This window comes from Drosophila albomicans, chromosome 3 (assembly GCF_009650485.2).
Source record: "Drosophila albomicans strain 15112-1751.03 chromosome 3, ASM965048v2, whole genome shotgun sequence".
In the NCBI taxonomy this organism is placed as follows: domain Eukaryota; kingdom Metazoa; phylum Arthropoda; class Insecta; order Diptera; family Drosophilidae; genus Drosophila; species Drosophila albomicans.
In genome coordinates this window covers 48,707,004-48,730,960 of record NC_047629.2, presented here as the reverse complement: position 1 = coordinate 48,730,960, position 23,957 = coordinate 48,707,004, and the positions used below count along the sequence as shown (strand labels likewise).

Genomic DNA, 23,957 nt, shown 5'->3' with positions numbered 1-23,957 from the left:
GTGTATGTTGTCTAACTTTTAAGTAAAACAAAAAAGATTGTAAATGTAATTTTGACTGTATTTTTCGTCTGTCCGTCAGTCTGTGCCGCATCCGTGTCCTGTAATCGGTCCTTGCATTGCATTTAGCAATAATCATAATCAATAATCGACAGCGACTTGTATATATTTAAGATGAAGCCTAACTACAAAAGAAAACAAAACAAAAAAAAAACAAGAATATTTAACGATCCCTCGATCCTTATACATAGTTATACATATAGATATATACATTTGTAATTATTATAATTATTTCAATATCTTGGCACCTTTTTAATCTCTAATCAAATCGAACTGCACCAAGCTTTCCATTCATAATTGATTCATGCAACTAATTTGTAAATACAAATCAAATTTATGAAATTCCAAAACAACAATTTATCGGGTTTTATCGAAACTAAAACGAAATGAACTTAACTTACGAGAGTACTATGCAAAAAACAATATAGGCATTATTTATACATAAATTATAAATAAACATTTAATCACAATATCATTATGGATATCATCAAATGTGCCGCAAATTCAAGAATTCAGTTCTCGCATATTCGCCCCTTAAATTCTTCGCATATATGTATGTATATATTATCCTATGCCCTATGCCTATTTATATCTTTATCTCTACTAAAATATCTACGTCGAAATCTAAATCGAAAACGTGAACATTTTTTCTAACTTTATATAGTCTTAACTAAGCTACCATTACAAACAAAAAGGGATAAATCAAATTATACGCAAATGTACTAAAATTAATAGTTAGGCACTAAAAGTGTAAATTTCAAGCTTGTTCATGTGAAAAACAATATTATAATAACGTACACCCATGTACGTACATACATATGTAATAAACATTAAACATTAAATATAAATTACAGAATACAAACAACAACAAGAAACAACACGCAAAATTTAGCTACAAGTATTTGAAAAATGTAGGTTGCATTTTTCTACAATTTATTTAATAAACTCGATTCAAACAACAAATACAATTAATGCAAATACAACAAATTTGAAATTCCGATATTACATACATACATTATGATAATAATAAAGAAGAAAATACCCAACAACAATACAAATTATTTGCTTTTGTTTTTTAACTATATGATTTGTATTCTTTAAAAAGCCAATTTTTAGCCATAACTCAGCTAAGTCCTGCAGGATATCGCTAGGACAACAACTAATACCATCGATTGGCATCTATGCATTTTAAGGATTTTTGGAAAAAATACATCTGCATTTTTTTTAAGGGGTAGGCATAGAAAAAATGTCAAAAAGCCAGAAAATTCGCCGTATCTCAGCCATTTAAAGGACGATCGTGATGTCCTTTGGCACAAGGAAAGCTCTTAGCAATAAATACTGATTGACATAATAAAAAGGACGAATGTCCTGCAAACAACCAAGTTACAACGACTTTTTGGTATAAATAAAATAGCGTATATCTGGGCTGTATCCTGTCGGATCCTTGCAAGTCATATGCCAAACGAAGCGTTTTAGTATGGACTATTATCCTACCAAATTTGATCCCGATCGTCCTTGAGGTTCTCGAGATATCCTGGAACTTGTGATTTCCGCTTGTTTTCTTCGGCCCTGAGACCAAAAAATTACAAGTGTTGGATTCTTAGATGACCCCATATTTTTTTTATGCCAATCGATAGAGTTGGTCCTTACGATCCTAGCAATATGTGTCCTTTGAAAATGCGCAAGGATATGGCCGAGATATAGCTTATTTTCGATAAAGGACGTTTGTTATTTAGTTATAGCAAGCAAACAGAAAATTCACCTTATCTCAGTCATTTTAAGGCCGATGGTGAAGTCCTTTGACACAAGGATAAGCTTGTTCAATGCAAATTGACTGACTTACTGAAAGGGAAGAATGTCCTGCCAAGAAACCAGTTGAAAGGAAATTTTTATAAACCGAAAAAGCGTATTTCTAGGTGATATCCTGTCTGGTCATTGCGAGTCCTGTGTCTCGAGATAAATTTTTCAATATGTCATTCTTTCTTGTCTGTCGATTATGTGTTACCCGGGTAACCTAAAAGGTTGCTATGGAAAATTAACTATCAATAATAAATACACGTTGCAATAAGTTTTAGTTTATATTTCTTAAGCATGTATTAGAAGCCTCAAAATGGATCCGGCTAAACTAATTGGAAAAGTGTAACTAGATTAATTTAATTAACTAATTCCCAAATGTAAATAATGATCTTATACTGTAATCTAAAGGAAGGAGATGGTGCGCATGGAGCACAAATCCCGTAGCAATTATCCTGTTGTATGGACAAAAGTTGCCGAGGCTGAAACGAATAAGTTTTATCATCAGGACGAAATTGACAAACAGCTGAAGGAGAAACAAACTCTTCAAGGTAAAATAACACAATATGTGTTAACAGTTTAATTTAATTGATGACTTTAGAGGTTTGTCCTTATGAGCATGATGGCAAGGGCGATGCTCACTTTATTTCACCACAAATGCACAAGAATCTTATGGAAATTTGCCGCTGTGGTCGACCACGACGTGGCATCCACATGGGTAAATGTTTACAACGTGCAATCAATCCACACTTGCAACAACAAGCCGGCGAAACCGAGGAAGCTTTTGTTGTGCCGCGCACTTCGAACTGTAAGTTGGAAGCAGTGGTATATTGTGGAAGTATTATATATCTTTTCATCGTTAGCTACTATAGGATTGCGCAGCGCTGCCTATAAGAAGTTGGAGCAGTCAATGCAATACGTTTCCCCCACTTATTCTATGCCGGGTCCTCGCGTCACCGCCGCACCTTATAATGTCATAATTATAGGCTAAGAATATTAAAGCTCAGCAGACTGAAGTAAAAGTTTATTCAGCAATGAGTAACACATCGAGCTGAGTCAGCATAAAGTCAGCTAAATATTTGTATAATTGCAAATCTTATTTCTTAATTGTGAATCCATTTAATTGAAACTTGATCTACATTTGTCTTTTGATATTGAATTATATTACTAAAATAATATATAAGTAACCTCGGGAAAGATTCTGTTCTACTGTACTGCAGAAAACTTTCCTTGCTTATTAAAATATTATATAATTATGCGTGGGAGACTTTCCCGGCTGTTTTACTTTACCTGAACTAATTATATTTGAATCTTGAAAACAAAACGGTTGTGGCTTTTGGGGATGTCCCCAGTTATGGGTTATCGCATTCGATTGTAAACAAACTTGACTCGGAACTGGATTTACCAGAAATTAATCGCTAAAAACCTGTCTCATGAGATATATATATGTCTATATGTGTATTAGACTTATTAACTATGCACTAACATGGTCAACATGGGGCTTGGCTTAGTACGAGCGCAACCTCCGAGCTAGTCAGTTGATCCACAACCATGCATAACTCTCTAAGATTATTCCTCTTAACAGTCTGTGTCGTTATCACAAGTGCTCAGATAGACGGTCGAGATTTTCTAATCTTTGCACACACAACAGATGCACCACCGACAGCACCAACAACAACCGCACGATCAACCGGTGATTTCGTGCTCGTCAACAATTTGCCGGTAGTGGGTACGATGGCACCTTTTGTGACCGCTGCTTCGGCACCTACGCCTCAGTTCTTGGACTGTTTTGGCCGATGTCCGACAACGCCCGAATATAATCCCATCTGTGGCAGCGACCGGCAATTATATCTCAACGAGCAGAAGTTTAATTGTGCGCGCTTCTGTGGTCGAGGTGAGCTTCAGTTTGACATCCGCATTGCATATACCATGAAATGACTCAATCTTCACTCTCACAGATGTACAAATTGTGCGACGGGGCAGTTGTCAAGGTCTGTTTCCCATGCAGCGCGGCTGAAGCCAGATGAATCATGTACATATCTTTAGACAACACATATATTTAGTATCAGGTGTAATAATATCAACTGTAAAACAAGTATGACAACTGTTTTATTTCTGAACGTGGTAGGTAAAAGGAACAAGAGCGTAATACTCACGTAGTAGTGTATGTAACAGACTGAAGTAGGTGACTGTTGTTCCATAAAAATATTTTTATTATTCGACATCAACTGTTTAATTGGCTAAAGTTCATCGTTGGCTCATTCCGATATTAAAAATATTTTTGCTACTAAATTTTCAGGAAATGAGGTGATCCTGAAACACAAACTTAAATTGTTAAAGGACTATCCATACTAAGTCCTCAGCTTAAAAGTGGGGAACATAAAACCTTTTTATAACTTTGCTATTATTAAGGTGAATAAAAAGTTTTAGTCATCTACCTCCGATGTACTTCATAGTCGAGCAGAATTGCTGGCGTCTTCACATTGTTTTCAACAGCTTAGTCAAAACAAACAGTTTCCCGAAACAATGTTGTTCCCGATAAGGCAACTTTCTACAGTACATTCTGCTATATAAAGAATTAGAAGACTCAGTTGTTGTCTCATGTTCTGATAACCAGCGCACTTGACGTGGACCAGAGAAGCACTATTTCGATTTTAGTCAGTTCCTTTTCGTCTTTCGCATCGTTCGCACCGCACACGGGAAATATTACCAACCTCCGTCATGTTGTTGAAGCCTTATCAGTTGGCCATAGCCATAGGTTAAAGCTTACGTTATCAATATTTGCTGTGCTTTCCACCTGACATATTTGCATCGCTTATAGCTCTTTTCTTGGCCTGCTTCAGTCCCGAAGTAAGTTGCTTTGCTCGGAACTTTGGCCGTCCGAATGCAACGTACTATGCGCCGGCCCAGACTTATCCGGGACATAACTATACAAGGCCGAACATTGGCTTCCAGCAGCACTATCCAGCTCAGCCCGCTTACAATTCGGGACCGAATCCCATCTACGGCAATCGTCCTGGAAATTATTCTCTTCATGGTGGCTATCGTCCCCGCAACAATACCAACATTTTCGCAAGACTTTTCAAGTTCTGGTAAAAGCTAAAATATCCTACAATCTGAAATTAAAATCATCTTCAAATTCCTCCAAAATAACAAGTCAAGAATGAGTTCATTTTTTCAAAAAACATTTATTCCAACGCCGCAGTCTTTGTCTCTGCTGCCTGTAGATCGATCACCAGCTAGAAGCGTCGAGAACGACACCCATATGAGAGTACATCAAAATGTCATAGGAGATGAACCGCCTTACACAAGCACTCAACTGGACTGGAGTTGGTAGTAGTTCTCCTGGTAGTGCTCTCCTGGTAGTGCTCCCCTGGTAGTGCTCTCCTGGTACTGCTCTCTCTCTCTCTCTCTTCTCTTTCTGTATGGGATGAACCATCAAAGAATTAGAAGACTCAGTTGTTGTCTCATTTTCTGATAAGCAAAGCATTTGATGTGGAAGACGGAAGCACTATTTCGATTTTAGTCAGTTCCTTTTCGTCTTTCGCATCGTTCACACCGCACACGGGAAATATTACCAACCTCCGTTATGTTGTTGAAGCTTTATCAACTGGCCATAGCCATAGGTTAAACCCTACGTTATCAATATTTTATGTGCTTCCCGCCTGACATATTTGCATCGCTTACAGCTCTTTGTCTGGCCTGCTTCAGTCCCGAAGTAAGTTCCCGTCGTATCCAGTCTTCGCATCGTCGAACGCACTATACCAACAATTATACAGCTGGATGGAACTATACCAGCCACAACATTAGTTACCAGAACCACCATCTAGCTAAGCCCGCTTACAATTCGGGACCGAATCTCATCTACGGCAATCATACTGGAAATTATTCGCTTCATGGGGGCTATCGTCCCCACAACAACACTAGCTTCCCAACATACTATCCAGCTAAGTACGATTACATGCCGAATCCCATCCACGGCAATCATACTGGAAATTATTCGCTTCATGGGGGCGACCATCCCCACAACATTAGCTTCCCAACATACTATCCAGCTAATCCCATCCACGGCAATCATACTGGAAATTATACGCTTCATGGGGGCGACCATCCCCACAACAACATTAGCTTCCCAACATACTATCCAGCGAATCCCATCCACGGCAATCATACTGGAAATTATTCGCTTCCCCACAACAGCACCAACATTTTTGCCAGACTTTTCAAGCTCTGGTAGAAGCTAAACTATCCTACAATCTGAAATTAAAATCATCTTTAAATTCGCCGAAAATAACAAGTCAAGGTTGAGTTCATTTTTTCAAAAAACATTTATTCAGCAGATAATCCGCAAGTGATCACGGGATTATCTTGATCATCGTATTAAATGGCTTGCTTTCCGGTATTCCAGGAACGTATCGCATATATATTATATATATATAGCGTATATAGATTTGATATATAGAGTAAATGCAGAAATGATGATTGGCTCCATTTATGGGGGTTGTTAAGTCAAGGGTGCGGTGGAGAATTGTCAATGTTAATTAAATATATATACTGGGAGACGGCGATTACGAACAAATCTGATTTTGAATCTACATAGATGCCAGATGTCCGCAATACACGGTATTTTAGAATGTATATCAGGGTATATCAGCTTTGAACGTATGATTATTATTATAGCATTTGCAGCATTAGCTTCTTGCCGTCTGTTGCTTTGTAGGAGGAATACCGACGATGATCAAAGAAACGAAGCAAACAAAAACCCGATGAGGCTCCCGCGCCGCAGTCCGGTAAAATCCCACGCCGCCGTCAGAAACTCCCACGCCGCAGTCCAAGTGCTCCCACGCCGCCGTCAAGTGAATTCCCACGCCGCAGTCAAGTGTGGTCCCTCGCCGCTGTCCCAAAAAGAGAATTTCCCACGCCGCAGTCGTCCATCCGCTAGATCTCCCTCGCCGTCAGTCCCATCAGCCCGGTCCGCTCCAGTCCAGAGGGGTTTTAGGTTCTCCCTCGCCGCAGTCGATTCGGTATCCCACGTTGCCGATGCCTATAGAGTAGAAGCGTTGTCCCTAGCGCCCTCGCCTAACCGAAGCCCTAATATAAATCCCACGTTGCGCAACATGCGAATCCCTCGCTGCCGTCTCATCTCCATGGTTATGGTATTGCATCCAGCGCCGCCGTCCACTTTTAGTGGTGTCCCACGCTGCCGTCAATTCGAGGTATCCCACGCTGCCGTCCTTACTTGGTTATCCCACGCTGCCGTCAAAGCGAAAATGCGTTACCGAAAAATGTTGCGACAAAACTGCGACAATAAGCGAGATCCTTCAAGGAAATTCCCATTCATTCAATCCTAAGCGCCACTCAGAAACGGAAGATGAATACGTTCAACGAAAATCCTAAATCCTATCGAAGAAGAGCTGCCCACCAACTGCAGGGGAGGAATACGAGAGTATGTGTGGTGTGTTGTCAATGCGAAGTTGTAAGCGATGATTTGAGTTTTCAGAATTTGGTCGGTCTGCAGTTGTCCTCTGCTCGTGCCTCACGAGCCAGCCTCACTCACGTCCAGATGTCAAAATAGAGAACGAAAAACAATCGCATTTCGCGTATTACGTATACGCACTGCATATTGTGTGTCCTAGGCCCAGCGAAACAAGTAGTGGTAGTCGTGGTGGTTGAGAGAGTTGAAGAGTGCTTATTGTGAGTGCATGTCGATGAGAATAATGATGGTTGGTCATAGTTGGTTGCTCTTGAATATGTTAGTAGTGGAAGTTGTTGCGCCCTGGATCTCGCCTGATCCGTATCCGAATTCGGGAAAGCTGCTCAACCATATGAAGTAGATGAAGACGTTACAAGGATGTGGCGATGCTACATAAAGCAAGCGAAGTGTTCTCTTCTTCCAGCTCAGTTTAGTTTAATTTGCAGTGTTGGTGGCACAGCTTCGTTTTGTTAAGTGAAGCGTCGAAAACCCATTTCGAAAGGGATGAAGATGATCTCTCAGCAGATTCCACAGCATCACACACATACACGGAAGAATATGGACCATTTTGAATATCAACGAGGAATTCAAGTGCTGCGACATCAGACGAAGTCGAAGAACACCCAAGAGAGCTCGAGATGATTCATGATGGCAATTCTCCATCTGAAGTAGTAGAGTGGAAGGGAGCGCAGGGCGCATCCATCCCCATTGAACGGATGCCCGCCTTTACACTGCTTGCCTCTGCTGCCTGTAGATCGATCACCAGCTAGGAGCGTCGAAAACGACACCCAGATGAGAGTACGACATCAAAATGTCATACGAGATGGCCCGCCTTGCACAAGCACTCGACTGGACTGGAGTTGGTAGTAGAGTAGTAGTGCCATTCAATTCCCTCGCTTTCGCTCGCCCTCTCGCCTCTTTCTGTATGGGATGAACCATCATCCAAAAGGGGGGGGTCGGACTGCTCTGCCAGCCGTGTTTCGGGTTCTTCTCATCATATGAATCATGTACATGTCACAGTTTTAACAATAACTAATTATACAATCTCAAATGTTTTACAATAGTACTTAGATGGGAGGACAATGGTTTTGGGGTAAGGGAAGAACTGGCTCGCACATTTACAAAAATTTGTTAAATCGGAGAACAACATCGTGCTGTTCGTACATTCACAAAGACATTATACAATAAGTGGCACCACATGGGCCAGAAGTCTAGATTTTGTGGAGCCAGATTAAAATAGATAGAAATTGCTGTAAAATACATAGTTAAAAAAAAAAGAAAAAAACAAAAAAATAGAAAAGAAAGTAGAAGAGTAGTATTTGTAGAATGTAGCGCGTGTCTCATGGATTCCCTTTGAGAACAACTTGGGCGACGACGTGTTGAATGAGGGGCACAGACGATGATCTCAACTTGATCGATCGATCGACAACTGTCTCTCTGTCACGCACACCATTGCGTTTACTGCCTGGCTCTGCATCTAGGCTGCAAGGGGAAGAGGAGGAAGAAAAGCGTACATACACCAACAACAACAACACGGAGGAACGACGATGGATTTACGACGTTGGAGAGCAACTTGTTGTCGCGGGGCCGGAAATGCCTCCGCTCTCTGCTGGGGCTTGGATTCCCTGTCTGCCACCTGCCTGCTGCTGATGCTGCATCTGCTGTATATCGTATTGGGTTCCCTTTACGATTTTTTGATATGTGATTTAGACACTTAGGACTGGGGATGCCACTGCCAGGAGCGTAAAGTCGCTCAACTGGCCCACTGTCACTCAACTGTCTCGCTCGCTCTCGATCTCACTCTCTCTTACTCTCTGTCTCGGTAGTAGTGTGTGTGTTTTGGCGCTGCTGCAGTACCACCTCGCAATTGATTCCCTATTGCGGTATGTTGAACGTTGCACCAGGAGTTAAGCGCTCAACTGGCAATGGCGAAGCGTAGCGTAGCATACAAACACCACAGCAATGGAAGGCGCTGGGAGGAGCTAGCTAGCCTCTTAAATCGTCATCGAACACTAATCGCATTTGATTCCCTTTGCGATGGATTTCTGTTAACCGCGTCTCGAGCTCGCTATAGAGAGGAGAGGGGATTCGGATTGTTTTTGCTAAGCTATAAAGGATGGAAGTGAGAGGAGGAATTTACACAAATGATTGAAAAGATTACAACCCGTTGTAAAAAAAACACCACCAGCGCTGATTAGAACTCCGCTAACCTCTTTGTGCTTTCTGTCTCTCTGCTCTGCCTGCGTGGCTGGCTGCTCCGTTGCCGCCTCTGCCTGCTGCTCGGAATTGCGTTTGGATTTGTCTTGTCTTCTGCTGCTTCTGGCTGACTTCTTGTCTCTGAGTCTTCTTCTTCAATGGATGCTTGAACACTAATCGCATTTGGTTCCCTTTTGCGATAAACGACGGAGGCACGAGCTGTCTTGGAACAGATCTAGCTAGCGTGCTAACGCCATATACATGGATATATAGGCTACATAAGCTAGATACTAGTGTGATGTTGTGTGTGGTACATAAAACGAGGCAAATCATACATACAAATTACATACACGCATCTCACACACAGCAGACAGACAACGCAGTGGAAGGGTGTGCTTGCTCGCTCTCCTCTCCATCATCTCTTCTCTAGGCAAGTAGTAGACTGACGACTGAAGACACACTGTCGACGACGACGACGATGACGACGACGCTTGGATGCCCGTAGCGTACTTGCAGGCAGCTGCCCGGTAACAACGACAACACATCAGCTCGCCTCTGACAGCGAGTGCTGGTGATTGTGTGGTGTGGCGGGTCTCGGTCCAAACGCATTTGTTTCCCTTTAGCGCGGACCGAGCGCATATATTTTATATGCGGTGCAATGCATTACGTGGCTTTCAATTGGTAGCAGTTGGCCTGGTATGGCCGTAGTGGATCGCCTGGTATGGCGTTGTATGGCTGGAGTTGCCAGCATTTGGTTGGCCCCTGGATAGGTCCTGGCCATATAAACGTCTCTCCCCTCTTTGTGGAGTATCGCTTTGCCTGCAGCAGCTGAACTGGAGCTAAGCCTGGCTTGGATTGGAGGATTAGCGACTTGGAACAGTGCGCTGTAGTCGATCGAGCTGTGGTCGACGAGTGTTTGCAGCTTCAAGCAGCTAACGTTTTTGCTCTGTAATGTAAAAACGTTAAGTGTTTTTGTACACTGTGACGAGTAGATCTACTTAGGATCTGTGGAATTCGTATGACGCTTTGTCGCAGTCTCTTAACGTTGAGTTGCAATGGTGGTTGTTGTTGTTGTGGTGATAGTGGTGTTCGCCCCCTATAAAGTGGATGGACTTGATGTCTCGTTCTTGATTCCCTTTAACGATTTATGTGTGGCTCAGAGCGAAAGAAAGCTAAGTGGAGGCCTCATCTCCACTTCCTTCTCCGCTGCTAAACGGTCGAGAGATAATGCTGCAAAAAGGCGCAAGTGCAAAGTGCAAAGTTATGTGGCTAACAATTGTCTCACGCGAATCCAGAGGCTGAGATAGCAGCAGCTGAACAGCTGTGTGCCGGATGCGATCTCGACAATCATCAATTGGGTCAGCGTCACATGCTCTTTTTGTTTTCTCTGCAAAACAGGTTTAAGCAATTCAAATGGAATTCATTGCCTGACCTTAACAAGTTTCGACACAAAGTTCGGTTTCGGTATTCGATTCGAGTGTTGTTGTGGTGTTTATATTGCTTTCAAGTTGGCATTTGATTCCCATTGCCTCAAGAAATTTTGCTACATGTACACGGGGCGGATTGATTCAATTGTTTGATTGATTATGTGTGTGGCGAACATCTCCTGCACTGCAATAGAATTGAATATCCTTTGGAAAAGAAGCTGCTGGGAAGGGGTTAGCAAAGAAATAAGAAGCGAGTAGAAAACGTTTTCCTCTTTTTTCCACATTTGCGACGAGTCTTGATATCTCTTCTCAGTCTTTCGAAGACGCTTTTAGCTCTTTAGCCCTACTTGCAGATATGCGCAGGCACATTCAACTGCGGTCATATATATTCGCTACAAGATACGAAGAAAGAAAAACACACAAAACGATTCTTTGGCTCAAAAGAATAATTGCGTAATAATTTACATGAAATTGTTTCGGGGCCCATTCATAGATAGACGGCGCTTCCTCTCTTTTTCTCGCTGCCTAATTTCTCTTTTTGGGGATTTATCAATTCGATTTCATTTTCCCAATATGCGCAGGTACCGTTCAACTGCGTCATATTGCTATAAAAATACGAAGAAAAAAAAAACAAAACAATTTTGTTCTTTGGCAAAGCGAATAAATTACGCTGATGTTGTCTCCATAAGAATAGGATTTCATCTTCAGAAAATATTGCCCATCTATATCCTTGCTGGTTTCACACATCGATAGATGTCTAGTTTAGTTATTTGTATCTGTATCGTTTTCGTTATCTACAACAAAATAGAATATCCAAATTGAGGAGTAGAAATATGTAAAAATTTACGTTCTCCAGGTATTTGTATTGTCGCTATCTGAATAGTTCATGGTAGTAGTTGTCATGGATTTAGTCCATTTCGGAATTCATTATTCGTAAGGCTCTAGCAACGTGCTAAAAGAGAATATGAGAAACAAAAGCGGCATTTTGTTCGAGTTAAGAGTATGAGAAAACGATTTACGCTTTTGCCAGAGTTTGTAGCTGAAAGAGTCAGGTCTGCCTCTTGTACTGCGCAAATATTTGCAAGGACTAATACTGGCTGGCTGGCTGACATCGGTTCTCTTTCTCTAGACCCCTTCTCTCATCATCTTTCTCACAATTTGCTTGCGGATGCACGCAGGCACCGTTCAACTGCGTCGCATCGCTAAAAAAAAATTAAAAACGAAAAATTGTCGTTGTCCTAAACTACATAGGGGTTTTACGTGCTGATTGAGTTCAGTTCAGTTTCAGATTTCTGGGTTAACGTAGAACCACTCTCTCTGTCATCTTCCGAATGTTATTGCCGATTATTTGCCTTCCAAGATGATGCTCACAGGCACTGTTCAACTGTGACGCATCGCTACAAAAAGATTGGAGGAGGAAGCCCTTACATTTGGGCTGTACTTAACGATAGGGATGAGATTATAAAGAATATTTCAAACTTCTTCCTCTGAGTACTCTCAGTGATCCCATGTTATTGCCTAGACCTCTTTGATCGTCAGATCGTCAGTCAATTTCTTAGTTCACAAGATATGCGTGCAGGAACCGCTCAACTGCAATCGCATCGCTAAAAGACATAGGTTTTGTTTTTGTTTGATAGAGAAGATAAAGAATAGCAGCAGGCGTGAAGACTCCATTCGCACTTCTTGCTGCACTGCTTGGTCGCAACTGTCTCTGCAATTCAAGTGTTAATTAACGAGCAAAATCCCATTAGGCTTACGTGCCAAAAACCAGTGTAGAGTAAAGTAAAGCGAATTCAAGTAGAGCGAGTGGGGCCGCAATACGATGACAAAGACGAAGGTTGATGATGACGACAACGACGACGATGATGAAAAACTACTGCGTAGTTGTGAGTGAAAAATTCCGTTGCGTCACAGGCACATTCAACTGTGACGTTTTTGTTGCTACTGCTGTTTCGTTGTATGTTTCCTCCTTTTGAATGCTGTAAATCTATTTGAAAAAGCAATTTGTTGTTGCGTTCGCAGCTGATATACGAATACCGTGTGTGTTGAATGTAGAAATATCGTGTGTGGATGGTGGGTGGTTGGTTGAAGGTTGGCGTCAGAGCAACTGCTAAGCGCGCTGTATGTAGAGTAGTAGGTGGTGATAGTTGTGGTGGTGGTGGTGGTAGTTGATTGGTTGGTTGCTTGCTAGTAGTAGTAGGCAAATAAAGCTCACACGCACGCACACACACACACACGTTTTTGCTGCTGTTGAGCTAAAGCTGCTGCTGCTGCTGCCGCTGCGCGCAATTCCCCGCCTTGTCCCCATTTATGATTGTTCAGTATCGTGTCAGGCTCTGGCATCTGGCATTTTCGATTTTGTGCAAAGGAGACTCGGTGGTGTTTTGCTGCTGCGCGCTGCTGCTGCTGCTGCCGCTCTGCTCGCTGCTAAGCTGCGCGTCGCTGCTTCGGCGCGGCGTCGGACTGTGTAGGAAACTTGCGCTGCCTTTGCCGTTGCCTTTTGTGGTTTCGGCTGTGATTGGCTGTGGTTGCGAATGTAGATAGAAGACGGACAGACGTGAAGACTCACTCAGTGTGTGTTTGTTTGTTGTTATACAAAACAAAAAATCTTGAAAAGATTGTTGATGATTTCGCTTGGCTATCGATAGCACTGCATTGCACATCGGCAATTTCGAATCTGTTTCGATTTCGACAGGCGATGTTGATGAAGATGTTGCTTGCTCTGTGGTTGTTGTTTTTGTTGTTTGTCAAGAGTTGTTCCGTTCCTCCTCATCGTTGCCATTAACGTATCGAGGAGCAGGAAAACTGTAAAACAAAATCAGTTATAGACGAATAATGTATACGACAAAAGAGGCAAAGGAAATATGAATGTAAATGTAGTAGAGAGTAAGTAGACGAGTACAAGATAGTAAATAAAATAAAGTCAACAGTGATTGGATTTCCAAATTACATACGATTTACGTTTTATTTTTAATGTTACATTACAATTATCAGTTCCGTTGGGGCTTGCTATAGTTTTTGTTCTATATTTACACAATTATTTTCTGTTTTTCTTTATGGCTACGAGAGTTATTATTCTTGCTCTGCTTGAGTGTCTATTTGGATTCAATGTGAATCATCTAAAAATTGTTTTTTCCGTTATTCTTCTTCTATAGCTAAAATATCTCATACAAACAACAAACGCAGCACTCACACCGACGAAAATAGAAAATAGCGGACCAGCTCATTCCAAGGTTTGCTCATGCATACGAACGAACGAGAAAAGAAAACAAAGGCACGTACACATATACATACACACACATGCAAGCAGACGTGATTGTGTGCATGTGGCTGTTGCGCTGAGCAACAACTTTTGCGAGTATACACAAAAACATAGCAGACATACGCACATTATCAGACACGAGCATGCATGCGCATGTACATATAAACATAAAAAGATGGCGTCGTTTTGATGTACGTGCCTTTGTTGTTGGACTGCACTAACTACCCTGGTCGTTGTAATTCATGCGATTGTGAAAATGATTTCTTTTCTTCGCTTTGTATGAAATAATTTGACTACTTAAAAAAAGCACAGAAACTAACTAATTGTGTCATAAAACTAATTAATAAAGATAAAATTACAAACCGAGTGTGATCCCGGACCAAAGGCTTCATGCTGATGAGCGGTTGGATTGATTGATTCGACGTTGATTGAGCAGCAGTCGCCAGCCATAAATGACTCACCGCACTGCTCTCTCGTCTGGTTCACATCAAGAAGGCCATTTGCTTTTGCACGTCCTCCTCATGATCATCATCTCACACTCTTCTCACAGCCTTCATATTCATTTCATTACAATCTATGTTTAACAGCTTTGCACACGTGTTTTGCGACTGCAAATGAGAAATTTTTCTTCGTAATAAAACTAATTTAACAAAATGAACAAATGAAATGAAAAAAAGTAGGAAACAGATTATATATGCATGTATAGCTGTTTTGCTTTGTTTGACAGTTGAAGCTTGAACACACGATGTTCCTCTCGCTTTTTCTCAAATTTTCAAATGTGTCACACATATGGTTGTCTCTCTCTAGCTAACTTTGTACTGCGATGGCGCAGTGATGTTGGTTATTGTTGTTGGTGATGAAATTATTGCTGCTGCCATTGTTGTTGGTTTTGTTATTGCTGCTGCCGTTGTTGTTGTTGTTGCTGCTGCTTAAACTGCTCAAAAAACTGTCGAGGCCACTGAGCTCGCTGCTCCATAGGTTATTTTCAATATTGCGACGTTCGAATTCAGCTCTTTCAGTCTCCGCCGCAGCTGCTTCATATTTTTCGTTGGCGTCGCTGGCACAATGCGTTTTTCCATGTGGAACAAATTTCGTTTGTATGTCGAGCCAACGACTGAAACGTTCCTGTTGTTTCCTGCGCAGTTCATGCTCGGCATTGAATAATGCCGTTGACAATATGGCGTTGACCCGAAGGCTGCCTGAGCCTCGCATTTTGCGACGCATTTGCACACGTTTCATGCGAAAATTGCGCACCCAATACGTTAAAGTTTTGGGCTGCTCAATACCTTCATATTCATCATCATAAAAGGCCACCATGATGATTTTTGTTTGATTTTGTAAAAATAACTTTCTTTTCGGTATACACAAAGAAACACACACACACCTTTGCTGCTGCTTGAGTGGTTGACCAACGTGCTGCTTCTCTTATTTCACACTATCTGGGTTATGTAACTTTCCAGAAAAACTAAGAACTTATGACTTTATTCACACGTCCGAACAGCACGAATTTCCGATGAGAAATGATGGAACAAGCGAGAATGGCACTGTATTTATAGCTGCGCAGGCAGCAGCCAGACAACGCGTAGAAACGATTGCAAATGCCTCCCTACGTTTATCCCGATATTTAACAGCTGCATCCGTTAGGGGTTGCAGAAACCAGTTCAGAACATTCTAGACTTTAGGTAAGATATATCCTTTTCAAGGGTTTGCCCATTGTTACCTGTTCAGACATGTATAACCATGGGAAAATTTCACCCCATAAATATAATTTAGCGAAGCATAATGGCTGCCTTTTGTTAGTACCTGCCAACTTGTCGCACGAAATGAATGGAATTGAAACGCAATAGAGTGGCGGCGCGTCGATAAAACAAAGCAAAACTAAACGCTAAAGACGTGTTTGTAGCTAAACAAGCGAACAATTAACTTTATATGGTTTATAAACACACTTTTGACGGTGTAATATTGACCGTTCTTACCAGTTTATCAATTATTTCAATTGCTTGACTCTTCAGCCAGCCAGTGTACCAACTTGTTTTACAAATGCTAGCGATAACGAAATAGTGTTGTCGCCTTCGTTGAATAGCTAGCATGCTATCGATAATAACTGAAACGATACTTATTATCCCGCTACTTTTCAAAAGAGCATTACAATGTAGCAGTCGTTAAACTAATATTATTAGAATGAGTGGGCGTAATATGTGGGTACAATTACATATTTTTTTATGTGCATATTTGTGAGAATTGTCTGCTACATATTTGCAGTTGTATTTAATTATCATTGCAATGTTGCAGAATTGTTCAATAATAATGATCGCTAGCACTCAAATATGTGTATATGTATGATCATTACCATATATATTGTGAGTATTTCGGGAGCAAACACTTGAACTCAAGAAATCTTCCTCCAGCCAGCAGCACTCAGTACATTTTAGCACCTCGTCGGGTGCGGAACGCGATTAACGGTAGAAACAGTTAAGAGCAAACGAAACAAGTGTGGGCGACGCAGCAGACGGGGGAAGGTGTAATAATTTGCACGTACAGCACGCGAGAGCTCTCGCCTAGGCGGTTTGGAAAACAATTCAATATTTTGGAGATTTGGAAATAAACAAAAATCTCAACGCAGCCACAGGCAGTAGCTATTGAGAAGTGCTACAATTTCCGAAAACGCAAAGAATAATATTGTGGCAACCATTTGGTCGACAAAAGGGAGTGAGAGGATTGGAGTGGGAGGCGGCGACTGATCAACATCTGTCGATGACGACAGGCTGATCAAAAGATTGATTGCAGGCCCAATTAATACATATGTACAATCAGAAAGTGTGCCGCAAAAGAAAAGCGTTCATGCAAATTCTGTAGTTTTTGTAGGCCAGCCACAAACTGTAAACACATCAACAATACCAAACGAAAGAATAACAACAACAACATCAAGTGGAGAATGGAGAATGTGCGCTTTTCCATCATCGTAAGTGATGCGTCGATCTCCACTCTTCCCCCACTTCGATAATTATCGATTGGTTTGTTTGTTTTTTTGCGGGTAATTATAATTGGGCTGCGTCGTGCTTGTTGTTTGTTTTGGCAGGAAAACGATTTGAAATGGAACTCGGAGAGCGAAGGGGCGGCCGACATGGACCTGCTGTTTGATAAGCGCAGCATCTCCAGCGAGGCCAACAGCGATGCCGTATTCAGCAATGAAGCGCACGAGATATTCGCCAGGCAACAACAAAACCAAGTGCTGTGGCAGCCGCAAGAGATTGACGAGTCGCTCTCGCTGCTGCCCAATGGCGTCCCCATACTGGAAATGGTCAAATCGGCCTGCTTCATGGGTAAGTCAATCAAAATATGTATGTACATTCCTTAGCATCAAATCAGTTTCACTCTTTCCTTGCTCTTCCATTTCATTCCCTCCTTCACAGAATTGCTGATTGAGCCGAGCGACTGCAACTTGGCGCTAATTTGCAGCGCCCTCTATGGTTCGGTGGAAAACGTCATATATCTGCTCACACACTACAATGCGGATCCAAATGCTGCCGACAATCGAGGACGCACTCCGCTGCACTTTGCCTGCTGTCGCGCTAATGCGCCCATTGCCAAGGTGCTGCTCGATCGCGGCTCCGATCCGAATCGCTGGGATGCCAAGAAGGAAGTGACGCCACTGCACTGCGCGGCAAGGTAAAGTGTGAAAATTAGTTAGTACTTTTTATACCCGGTAGTCATACGGTAGTAGGGTAGTGTAAGTTAGTGATAATATTTACAAAAAGTGCAGAGAGATAGAAGACGCGTTGAAAGAATGGACATTAGCAATGGTCAGTTTTTCTATGTGTTAAAAACGTGGCATCTTTGAAGATATCTGGGAAATCTTGATCATGAAATCATGTGTCTAATATCAATTAGTAGTTCACGCTGAGAAGTAAAAATACTTAAGGTACTTATTTTAATGTATTGTGAGGTATTTATGCGTCTTTAGCCGCAGCTAGGTATAAATTTTAGAAACATTTGTAGTTTAATGGGAAATTTTTAAAATTCTTTGTGGATTATTATTCATGAAGATATCGAAATGTTATCTTAATCATGTGTCTGTCTCACAGAGCAATGTAATCTTTAACGGGTATCTCGAAGTCGAGTCGTTGTCTGAAGCTTTCTCATTTCTCTCTTTCTTTCTCTTCTCACAGTTCGAAGAGCGTGGAATGCATTCTGTTGCTGCTGCGTCGCAAGGCGAACATCAACATTGGCATTGAGCGGCGATCTGCTTTGCATTATGCCATCGATGGCAATGCCGTCGACTGCGTGGAAATTCTTTTGAAGTACGGCGCCGATCCGAATACCCCACAAGTGTACACGGAGACGCCGCTGCACACCGCCTCCGCATCGGGATTCACCAAGTGCGTGGAGCTGCTGCTGAATCACAACGCTGATGTGCGATCCCAATTCGGGGAAGGCAAAGTGACGGCGCTACATTTGGGTAAGTCCAACAAGTGGGTGGCACAAGTCAAACCAGTGACACTTTATCATGATTTTAGAATTTGTAGAAAAAAAATTAGAAGCAATAAGTTATTTTAATCAAAACTAAATCGTAATTTTTTAATTCTTGAAAATTACTAAATTTATAATTAATAAATATGAAGCTCTTTACTTTTTATTTAAAAAATCCAACGGAATGTTAATAATATAAACCTATTATTTAATATTGTACTTTAAGAATTTAAAGTTAAAATTAGTTTAATTAAATTACAGAAGATAAATGAAAAAAACATACAAAAACATTTTTTTATTTTGATGATGATGAGGAAGACGCCTGATTATAGTACTTTAATTTAAGTCAATAATGATTTTGGAATTATTTTTCTATTTTAAGATAATTGCAAAAATAAACAAACTCGCAGGCAAATCTAAAAATGAACGAATTTATATATATATTGTCGTAAAATAGAATAAGTTCCTAAAATCAATCTTAGCTCCAAATATAGTGTTAATCCAAAGCTATAAGATGTTTATGTTTATGTTTTTTTTTACTTTAAAGAAATTCCGATAGAGAATTATCCATATATAATCTATGCAGTCGTAAATTCAGAGATCTTCGCTTTTATTATTTTATTCATCAAATAATAATTAATTCCTCTAAAAAGATGAGAGTGTGAAAATTGTTTGTAATCTTTATATATTTTTTAGAGTCCAATTTTTGTCACATGTTTAATTAACTCTTATTTACAGCTTCAGACTAAAACTGACACTGATTCATTTCTTTTTCTTACTCATTGCAGCGGCTGAAAATGATTATGCCGAGTGTGTGAGATTGCTTTTGGAGCACCGTGCGGATGTCAACTGCCGGAATGCGAGCCAACAGACGCCACTGCATCTCGCCTGTCTCTCGCAGTCGATTGGCACCGTGGAAATTCTGCTGAAATACGGCGCCAATGTGAATGCCGTCTATCGTGATGGACGCACCGCTCTCCACGCTGCCATCGTGAAGCAGTCACGTTGTCTCGACTGCTGTAATGCGCTGCTTAAGGCGGGCGCTGATGTCAACAAGGCGGATGATTACGGATACACGCCACTGCACATAGCGGCACTTAACGAATTCAGCAGCTGTGTTTACACCTTTATAGGTGAGTCGTGAATGAAGACTGCTTGCATGATATCTTAGAGTCAATAAAGAATTTATGAGCTCACAAAGAATAGTAGAAACTATGTAAGTAGAATCATATCTCGTTTAGCGGCCTAAACTGTCACTCAAAAATTGGCAGCTAAGTGACAAAGCGGTAAGACTGACTTGGTTTTTAATTTGTATGTTTTTTATACCTATTACCCATAGGGTTGAAGCAGAACTATTTGAGAGTGACTATGAAAAAAGGCTACTAAGCTGATTTTTATAGTAAGTGTGGCATGTAAGTGAGATAAATATAAAGCTAAGCAATGTTTAGTAGTAAATGGAGTATGCTTGTTAATCGAGGTAAATATTCGCAGAACAAAACTATTTTAGGTACTAAACATAGTGTGGCTGTTATCTATAAGTAACATAAAGAAAAGTGGCAGTTAAAGAAATGGCATTCAAGCGAGATAATTATAGAGCTAAGAAATGTTTGCAAATAAATAGAGTATGATTATTATTTGAGGTAAATAATCATAAAAACACAACAAATTTAGGTGCTAAACTCAAATACTGTGGCTGTTAGCTATAAGTAATGTAAAGAAAAGCGGTAGTTAAGCGAGATAAGTCTAGTGTATGACTAACCGATAATTTGAACAGCTAGTTGTCAATGATTATAAGAGTTAGAGACACAACAATTAATGAGCAATCTTATTCGTTAATCTAAATTATTGCAAAATCTATTTTAATCCTATTCTCCTTCTTTTCCCAGAGCACGGCGCTGATATTACGGCTCGCACAGACGGACACACTTCAGCATTAACGTTCATAGTCCGTCGCTGTCCGGAAGTTATACCGAAGCTCATGCAAAAGTTGGACAACTCAATCAAGGCGAATGATCATGAAATTGGCGACGTTGATTGTCAGATTAAACTTGACTTTCGGCTGCTGGTGCCCAGTTCATCAATGGACAAAGGCGAAACGGAGCTGATGCTGACGCTCATTGAAGTTGGCCAGAAGCGCATTCTGATGCATCCGCTGTGCGAGACATTTCTGTTCCTCAAGTGGCGCCGCATACGCAAATTCTTTCTGCTGAGTTTGGCTTATCACACTTGCTTCGTGTTACTCTTCACTTTCTATGTGATCGGTGTCTATACGCGCAGTTGCAAGGAGAGCGAACAATCGTGTCAAGCACCTGGCTACGTCTCCAGTGTGGGCTACTTTGTCATAGTGCTCAATCTGCTGCTGCTCGGCAAAGAGATCTTTCAAATGGCGCACGGACTTCATGGATATGCCAAGTACTGGGAGAACTGGCTGCAGTGGACCATTGTCTTTGGAGTCATGTTGTGTGTGGTAAGTGTTTGAGGAGTATCTTAACCTTGTACTAATAGAAAAGGTATGTAACAGAGAGACAGAAGCAACTTCTAAGCCTTCGTAGAAGGATTCAAAGAGCTTTGTTATAATACTATAATACCGTCAACAGTCGAAACAATATTCCCATGTCTTACCGTCGGTCTGTCGGCTATATTCCTATAAAAATTCTTAGACCTTAAATTATAGATGGTTTTTCACAAAACTTGTTATCTTTGCAACCAATTAAAGTTTGTTTAAAGATTTAGCATTGCTCCTATTTAACAGCCAACCAGAATAAAATCCACAATTTTGGAATAAGAAACTTATAACAATATTATTTATGAATTCTAAAAGTTTAAACACGATCGGCTTGTAACTTGATAGTTATTGCTAAAGAAACAGGACTGCTTCAACAGTACTAAATTTAACAGCAGTAATAATATAAGAGTTCACTGTTAATGTTAATGTTCTGTTAAGAACAGTTTAACATGTTCTTAAGATCCTGTTAAGCAAACAGTCCTTATATAAGACTGTAATGTTATTGCGACTTTTCTGTTAATAAGAATTTAGAATGTTTTAAAGGTGTTTGCAATAAAAAATTCACTAAAAATGATTATAAAACTATCTCACATACTGCAGCTGCAGCTTTCTCTACTTATTAACGTTTTATAAAAGAATTGTCTAACAACTTTTAAATACTTTACAGACGCCGGAGATACTGTGGACAGGAGATCTGCTGACAGTGCCCAAGTGGCAGCATCATGTGGCTGCCGTTGTCATTCTGCTCGTCTGGCTGGAGCTGATGATGCTCGTGGGTCGTTTTCCCATCTTTGGCGTCTACGTGCAAATGTTTACCAAAGGTAAGTCATCAAAGTTATGGCTAGATAATAATGAAGAAACTCATTTATTTTCTTCTCTCTAACAGTTGCTGTCAACTTTGCCAAATTCCTGCTCGCCTACATCTGTCTACTGATTGCCTTTGGCCTGAGCTTCGCTGTGCTTTTCAATGATTATCCGGCCTTTGAGAATATTACGTGGTGTTTCCTCAAATCGTTCACCATGATGTCGGGTGAACTGGAGTTTGAGGATATCTTTTATGGCGACTATGCGGTCAAATATCCCGTGACTGCACACATTATATTTCTCTCCTTTGTGCTGTTGGTGACGGTGATTTTAACCAATCTGATGCTGGGTCTAGCTGTCAGCGACATTCAAGGACTTCAAGTCTCGGCCACGTTAGATCGTCTGGTGCGTCAGGCGGAGTTGGTGTCGCGTCTCGAAAGTTTCTTCTTCTCGCGACTGCTGCGAAATGCTCCGCTCGTGCATTACTGTAAGAGAAAAGCTTTGTTGCGCACTTCGCGTGACAAACTGCAGTTCACAGTGCGTCCCAATGATCCTCGAGATCGTTCACAGCTGCCCGAGGACATTAAACTGAATATCTATAAGCTCGTAGCCGAACGAAGGGATCGCAATATGAGCATCCGACGTCGACAGTTCGAGACAAACTATCACATGTTTAGTCGCAGTTTGCAGCGACAAAAGGATAACTCTGAATCCGCGCAGATGCAACAACAGCAGCAACAGTTGCTGGGACAACAGACGCCACAAGATGCCAAGTATGCCACACAGACGCAGTTCTTTCAAATGAACGAGTTGCTGCGTCCACGCTCGGCTACGAATGTGCCACAACAGCTGCGACAGGAGCAGGAAACCATCGTGAAACTGAAGAATCAGGCCAACGATTGGCGTGCCGAGGTGCAAACGCTCAAGGAACAATTGACACAGTTGAGCACAAAGTTCGATCGATTTGCCGAGAACGCGATGCGCAAGCTCAACTACAGCGCCGACGAATTGTGCCGCATGAAGCAGCAACAACAGCAGACAACGCCCTCGTCAACAGCGGAGACACTGCGTCATCATCAGCGACATCATCATCGCTAAGAAATACTATACTCTGTATAACTGATTAAAATATTTGTATTTATTTTAAGACGGCACATTGGTCAACCACTTGTCATTGCTCTGATTCCAGATGAGCGTGCCCTCTTGTGGCGGCGGCTCATGGGGATTGATCTTCGTCCAGGTCTGCGTCTCGGCGTTGTAGGTGAAGCTCTTGGTATCCCCTGGCGGCGGCGGTGGCGTCAAATCAATCAACGGTGGCCTTGTGATGGGCACAATCCTTGGCTTCCCTCCGGGCTGCACGCTAATGTACTCCACCTGCGACTTGGGATTGGAGTAGTCAACGGGCTGAGCCAATGCCAGCGACAGCATCAGCAGTACAGCTAAACATACACAGCTTAGAGTTTTCCAATGCCATTTCATTATGCGCAAATTCTCAGAGCTTACCGCATATGTGAACGAATCCCGGTCTCAACATCTCTTTCGATCTCTCTTGCTCCCTCTCTCGATGTGTAGCTCAGCTTACAGCGTGGCAAACGGTTTGAAGTGCCAACTGCGACTGGAATTGCGTCGACAACATTAGATAAGACAAAGCTGCGAGAGTCTTGAAAATCTCGGCGAATTAATGTGTATGTTTTCATACCCAGTAGACAAAGCAAAGAGAAGGGTGTGATCAGTTTGTAAAAAGGTGTGTAATAAGTGACAAAAGTTAGCTCTTAATGATCTGTCTGTTTATATTATGGACTCATCAACAGCTGTGTCGATCTGTCTCTTTAAACACTCAACACTTCGAAAACAAGTTGGGGATTTTTATCTTTGTTTCTAAAGAAACGCAATTAAATTAACTAAATTTAGTTAATGCTTCAACTCACATTAAATACATTCTAAACTGAAAGTTTCCTGAAAATTTCA

General features: G+C 41.3%; 5 protein-coding genes and 2 long non-coding RNA genes across 13 annotated transcripts; 3 read left to right on the top strand and 4 right to left on the bottom strand.

The window, feature by feature from the left end:
* Positions 1–2,176: 2,176 nt before the first annotated feature.
* LOC117570884 (uncharacterized) lies at positions 2,177–3,131 on the top strand. Its single transcript, XM_052003466.1, has 3 exons — positions 2,177–2,402; positions 2,453–2,659; positions 2,715–3,131. The coding sequence occupies exons 1-3, from the start codon at positions 2,270–2,272 to the stop codon at positions 2,840–2,842; spliced, it is 468 nt and encodes a 155-aa protein (XP_051859426.1). The 5' UTR covers positions 2,177–2,269; the 3' UTR covers positions 2,843–3,131.
* Positions 3,132–3,350: 219 nt separating this feature from the next.
* LOC117569650 (uncharacterized) lies at positions 3,351–7,229 on the top strand. Of its 4 annotated transcripts, XR_007954697.1 has the most exons (4): positions 4,467–4,609; positions 4,673–4,943; positions 5,057–5,241; positions 5,541–7,229. XR_007954697.1 is itself a non-coding variant. In XM_034250895.2 (2 exons), the coding sequence occupies exons 1-2, from the start codon at positions 4,573–4,575 to the stop codon at positions 4,945–4,947; spliced, it is 312 nt and encodes a 103-aa protein (XP_034106786.1). In that variant the 5' UTR covers positions 4,467–4,572; the 3' UTR covers positions 4,948–5,007. The 4 variants fall into 4 exon arrangements, 2 of the variants coding, with proteins under 2 accessions (XP_034106786.1, XP_034106783.1); XR_007954696.1 differs by lacking the exons at positions 4,467–4,609; positions 4,673–4,943; positions 5,057–5,241 and adding exons at positions 3,351–3,745; positions 3,810–3,975; XM_034250895.2 differs by lacking the exons at positions 5,057–5,241; positions 5,541–7,229 and having other exon boundaries at positions 4,673–5,007.
* Positions 4,504–5,570, bottom strand: LOC127565374 (uncharacterized). Its single transcript, XR_007954700.1, has 2 exons — positions 5,539–5,570; positions 4,504–4,674 (listed from the first exon to the last, which is right to left on the bottom strand). It is a non-coding gene; the product is annotated as an uncharacterized LOC127565374 (long non-coding RNA).
* Positions 6,161–16,100, bottom strand: LOC117569651 (uncharacterized). Of its 4 annotated transcripts, none has more exons than XR_004572272.2 (4): positions 15,594–15,746; positions 14,573–14,817; positions 9,535–13,752; positions 6,161–9,431 (listed from the first exon to the last, which is right to left on the bottom strand). It is a non-coding gene; the product is annotated as an uncharacterized LOC117569651 (long non-coding RNA). The 4 variants fall into 4 exon arrangements; XR_007954698.1 differs by having other exon boundaries at positions 6,161–9,803; positions 9,860–13,752; XR_004572271.2 differs by having other exon boundaries at positions 6,161–13,752; positions 15,594–15,745.
* LOC117569648 (putative uncharacterized protein DDB_G0281733) lies at positions 14,824–15,587 on the bottom strand. Its single transcript, XM_034250893.2, has one exon. It carries the CDS (start codon positions 15,524–15,526, stop codon positions 15,017–15,019), a length of 510 nt encoding a protein of 169 aa, XP_034106784.1. The 5' UTR covers positions 15,527–15,587; the 3' UTR covers positions 14,824–15,016.
* A 466-nt stretch (positions 16,101–16,566) lies between the features above and the next one.
* LOC117570319 (transient receptor potential channel pyrexia) lies at positions 16,567–23,087 on the top strand. The gene is made up of 8 exons (XM_034251861.2): positions 16,567–17,171; positions 17,289–17,532; positions 17,623–17,878; positions 18,379–18,668; positions 19,468–19,812; positions 20,566–21,146; positions 21,853–22,006; positions 22,072–23,087. The coding sequence occupies exons 1-8, from the start codon at positions 17,145–17,147 to the stop codon at positions 23,085–23,087; spliced, it is 2,913 nt and encodes a 970-aa protein (XP_034107752.1). The 5' UTR covers positions 16,567–17,144.
* Positions 23,088–23,105: 18 nt separating this feature from the next.
* On the bottom strand, positions 23,106–23,617 carry LOC117570322 (uncharacterized). The gene is made up of 2 exons (XM_034251863.2): positions 23,493–23,617; positions 23,106–23,428 (listed from the first exon to the last, which is right to left on the bottom strand). The coding sequence occupies exons 1-2, from the start codon at positions 23,521–23,523 to the stop codon at positions 23,133–23,135; spliced, it is 327 nt and encodes a 108-aa protein (XP_034107754.1). The 5' UTR covers positions 23,524–23,617; the 3' UTR covers positions 23,106–23,132.
* Positions 23,618–23,957: the final 340 nt, after the last annotated feature.

Bases quoted from the DNA above. Each gene is read 5' to 3' on its own strand.
- LOC117570884 (XM_052003466.1), top strand. From the start codon at position 2,270: ATGGTGCGCATGGAGCACAAATCCCGTAGCAATTATCCTGTTGTATGG. The intron at 2,403-2,452 runs GTAAAATAACAC...TGATGACTTTAG, and splicing joins GGAGAAACAAACTCTTCAAG to AGGTTTGTCCTTATGAGCAT. The intron at 2,660-2,714 runs GTAAGTTGGAAG...TTTCATCGTTAG, and splicing joins TGTGCCGCGCACTTCGAACT to CTACTATAGGATTGCGCAGC.
- LOC117569650 (XM_034250892.2), top strand. From the start codon at position 5,441: ATGTTGTTGAAGCTTTATCAACTGGCCATAGCCATAG. The intron at 5,478-5,540 runs GTTAAACCCTAC...CATCGCTTACAG, and splicing joins TCAACTGGCCATAGCCATAG to CTCTTTGTCTGGCCTGCTTC.
- LOC117569648 (XM_034250893.2), bottom strand. From the start codon at position 15,526: ATGGTGGCCTTTTATGATGATGAATATGAAGGTATTGAGCAGCCCAAA.
- LOC117570319 (XM_034251861.2), top strand. From the start codon at position 17,145: ATGGAGAATGTGCGCTTTTCCATCATC. The intron at 18,669-19,467 runs GTAAGTCCAACA...TACTCATTGCAG, and splicing joins AGTGACGGCGCTACATTTGG to CGGCTGAAAATGATTATGCC. The intron at 21,147-21,852 runs GTAAGTGTTTGA...AATACTTTACAG, and splicing joins TTGGAGTCATGTTGTGTGTG to ACGCCGGAGATACTGTGGAC.
- LOC117570322 (XM_034251863.2), bottom strand. From the start codon at position 23,523: ATGTTGAGACCGGGATTCGTTCACATATGCG. The intron at 23,429-23,492 runs GTAAGCTCTGAG...GTGTATGTTTAG, and splicing joins GGGATTCGTTCACATATGCG to CTGTACTGCTGATGCTGTCG.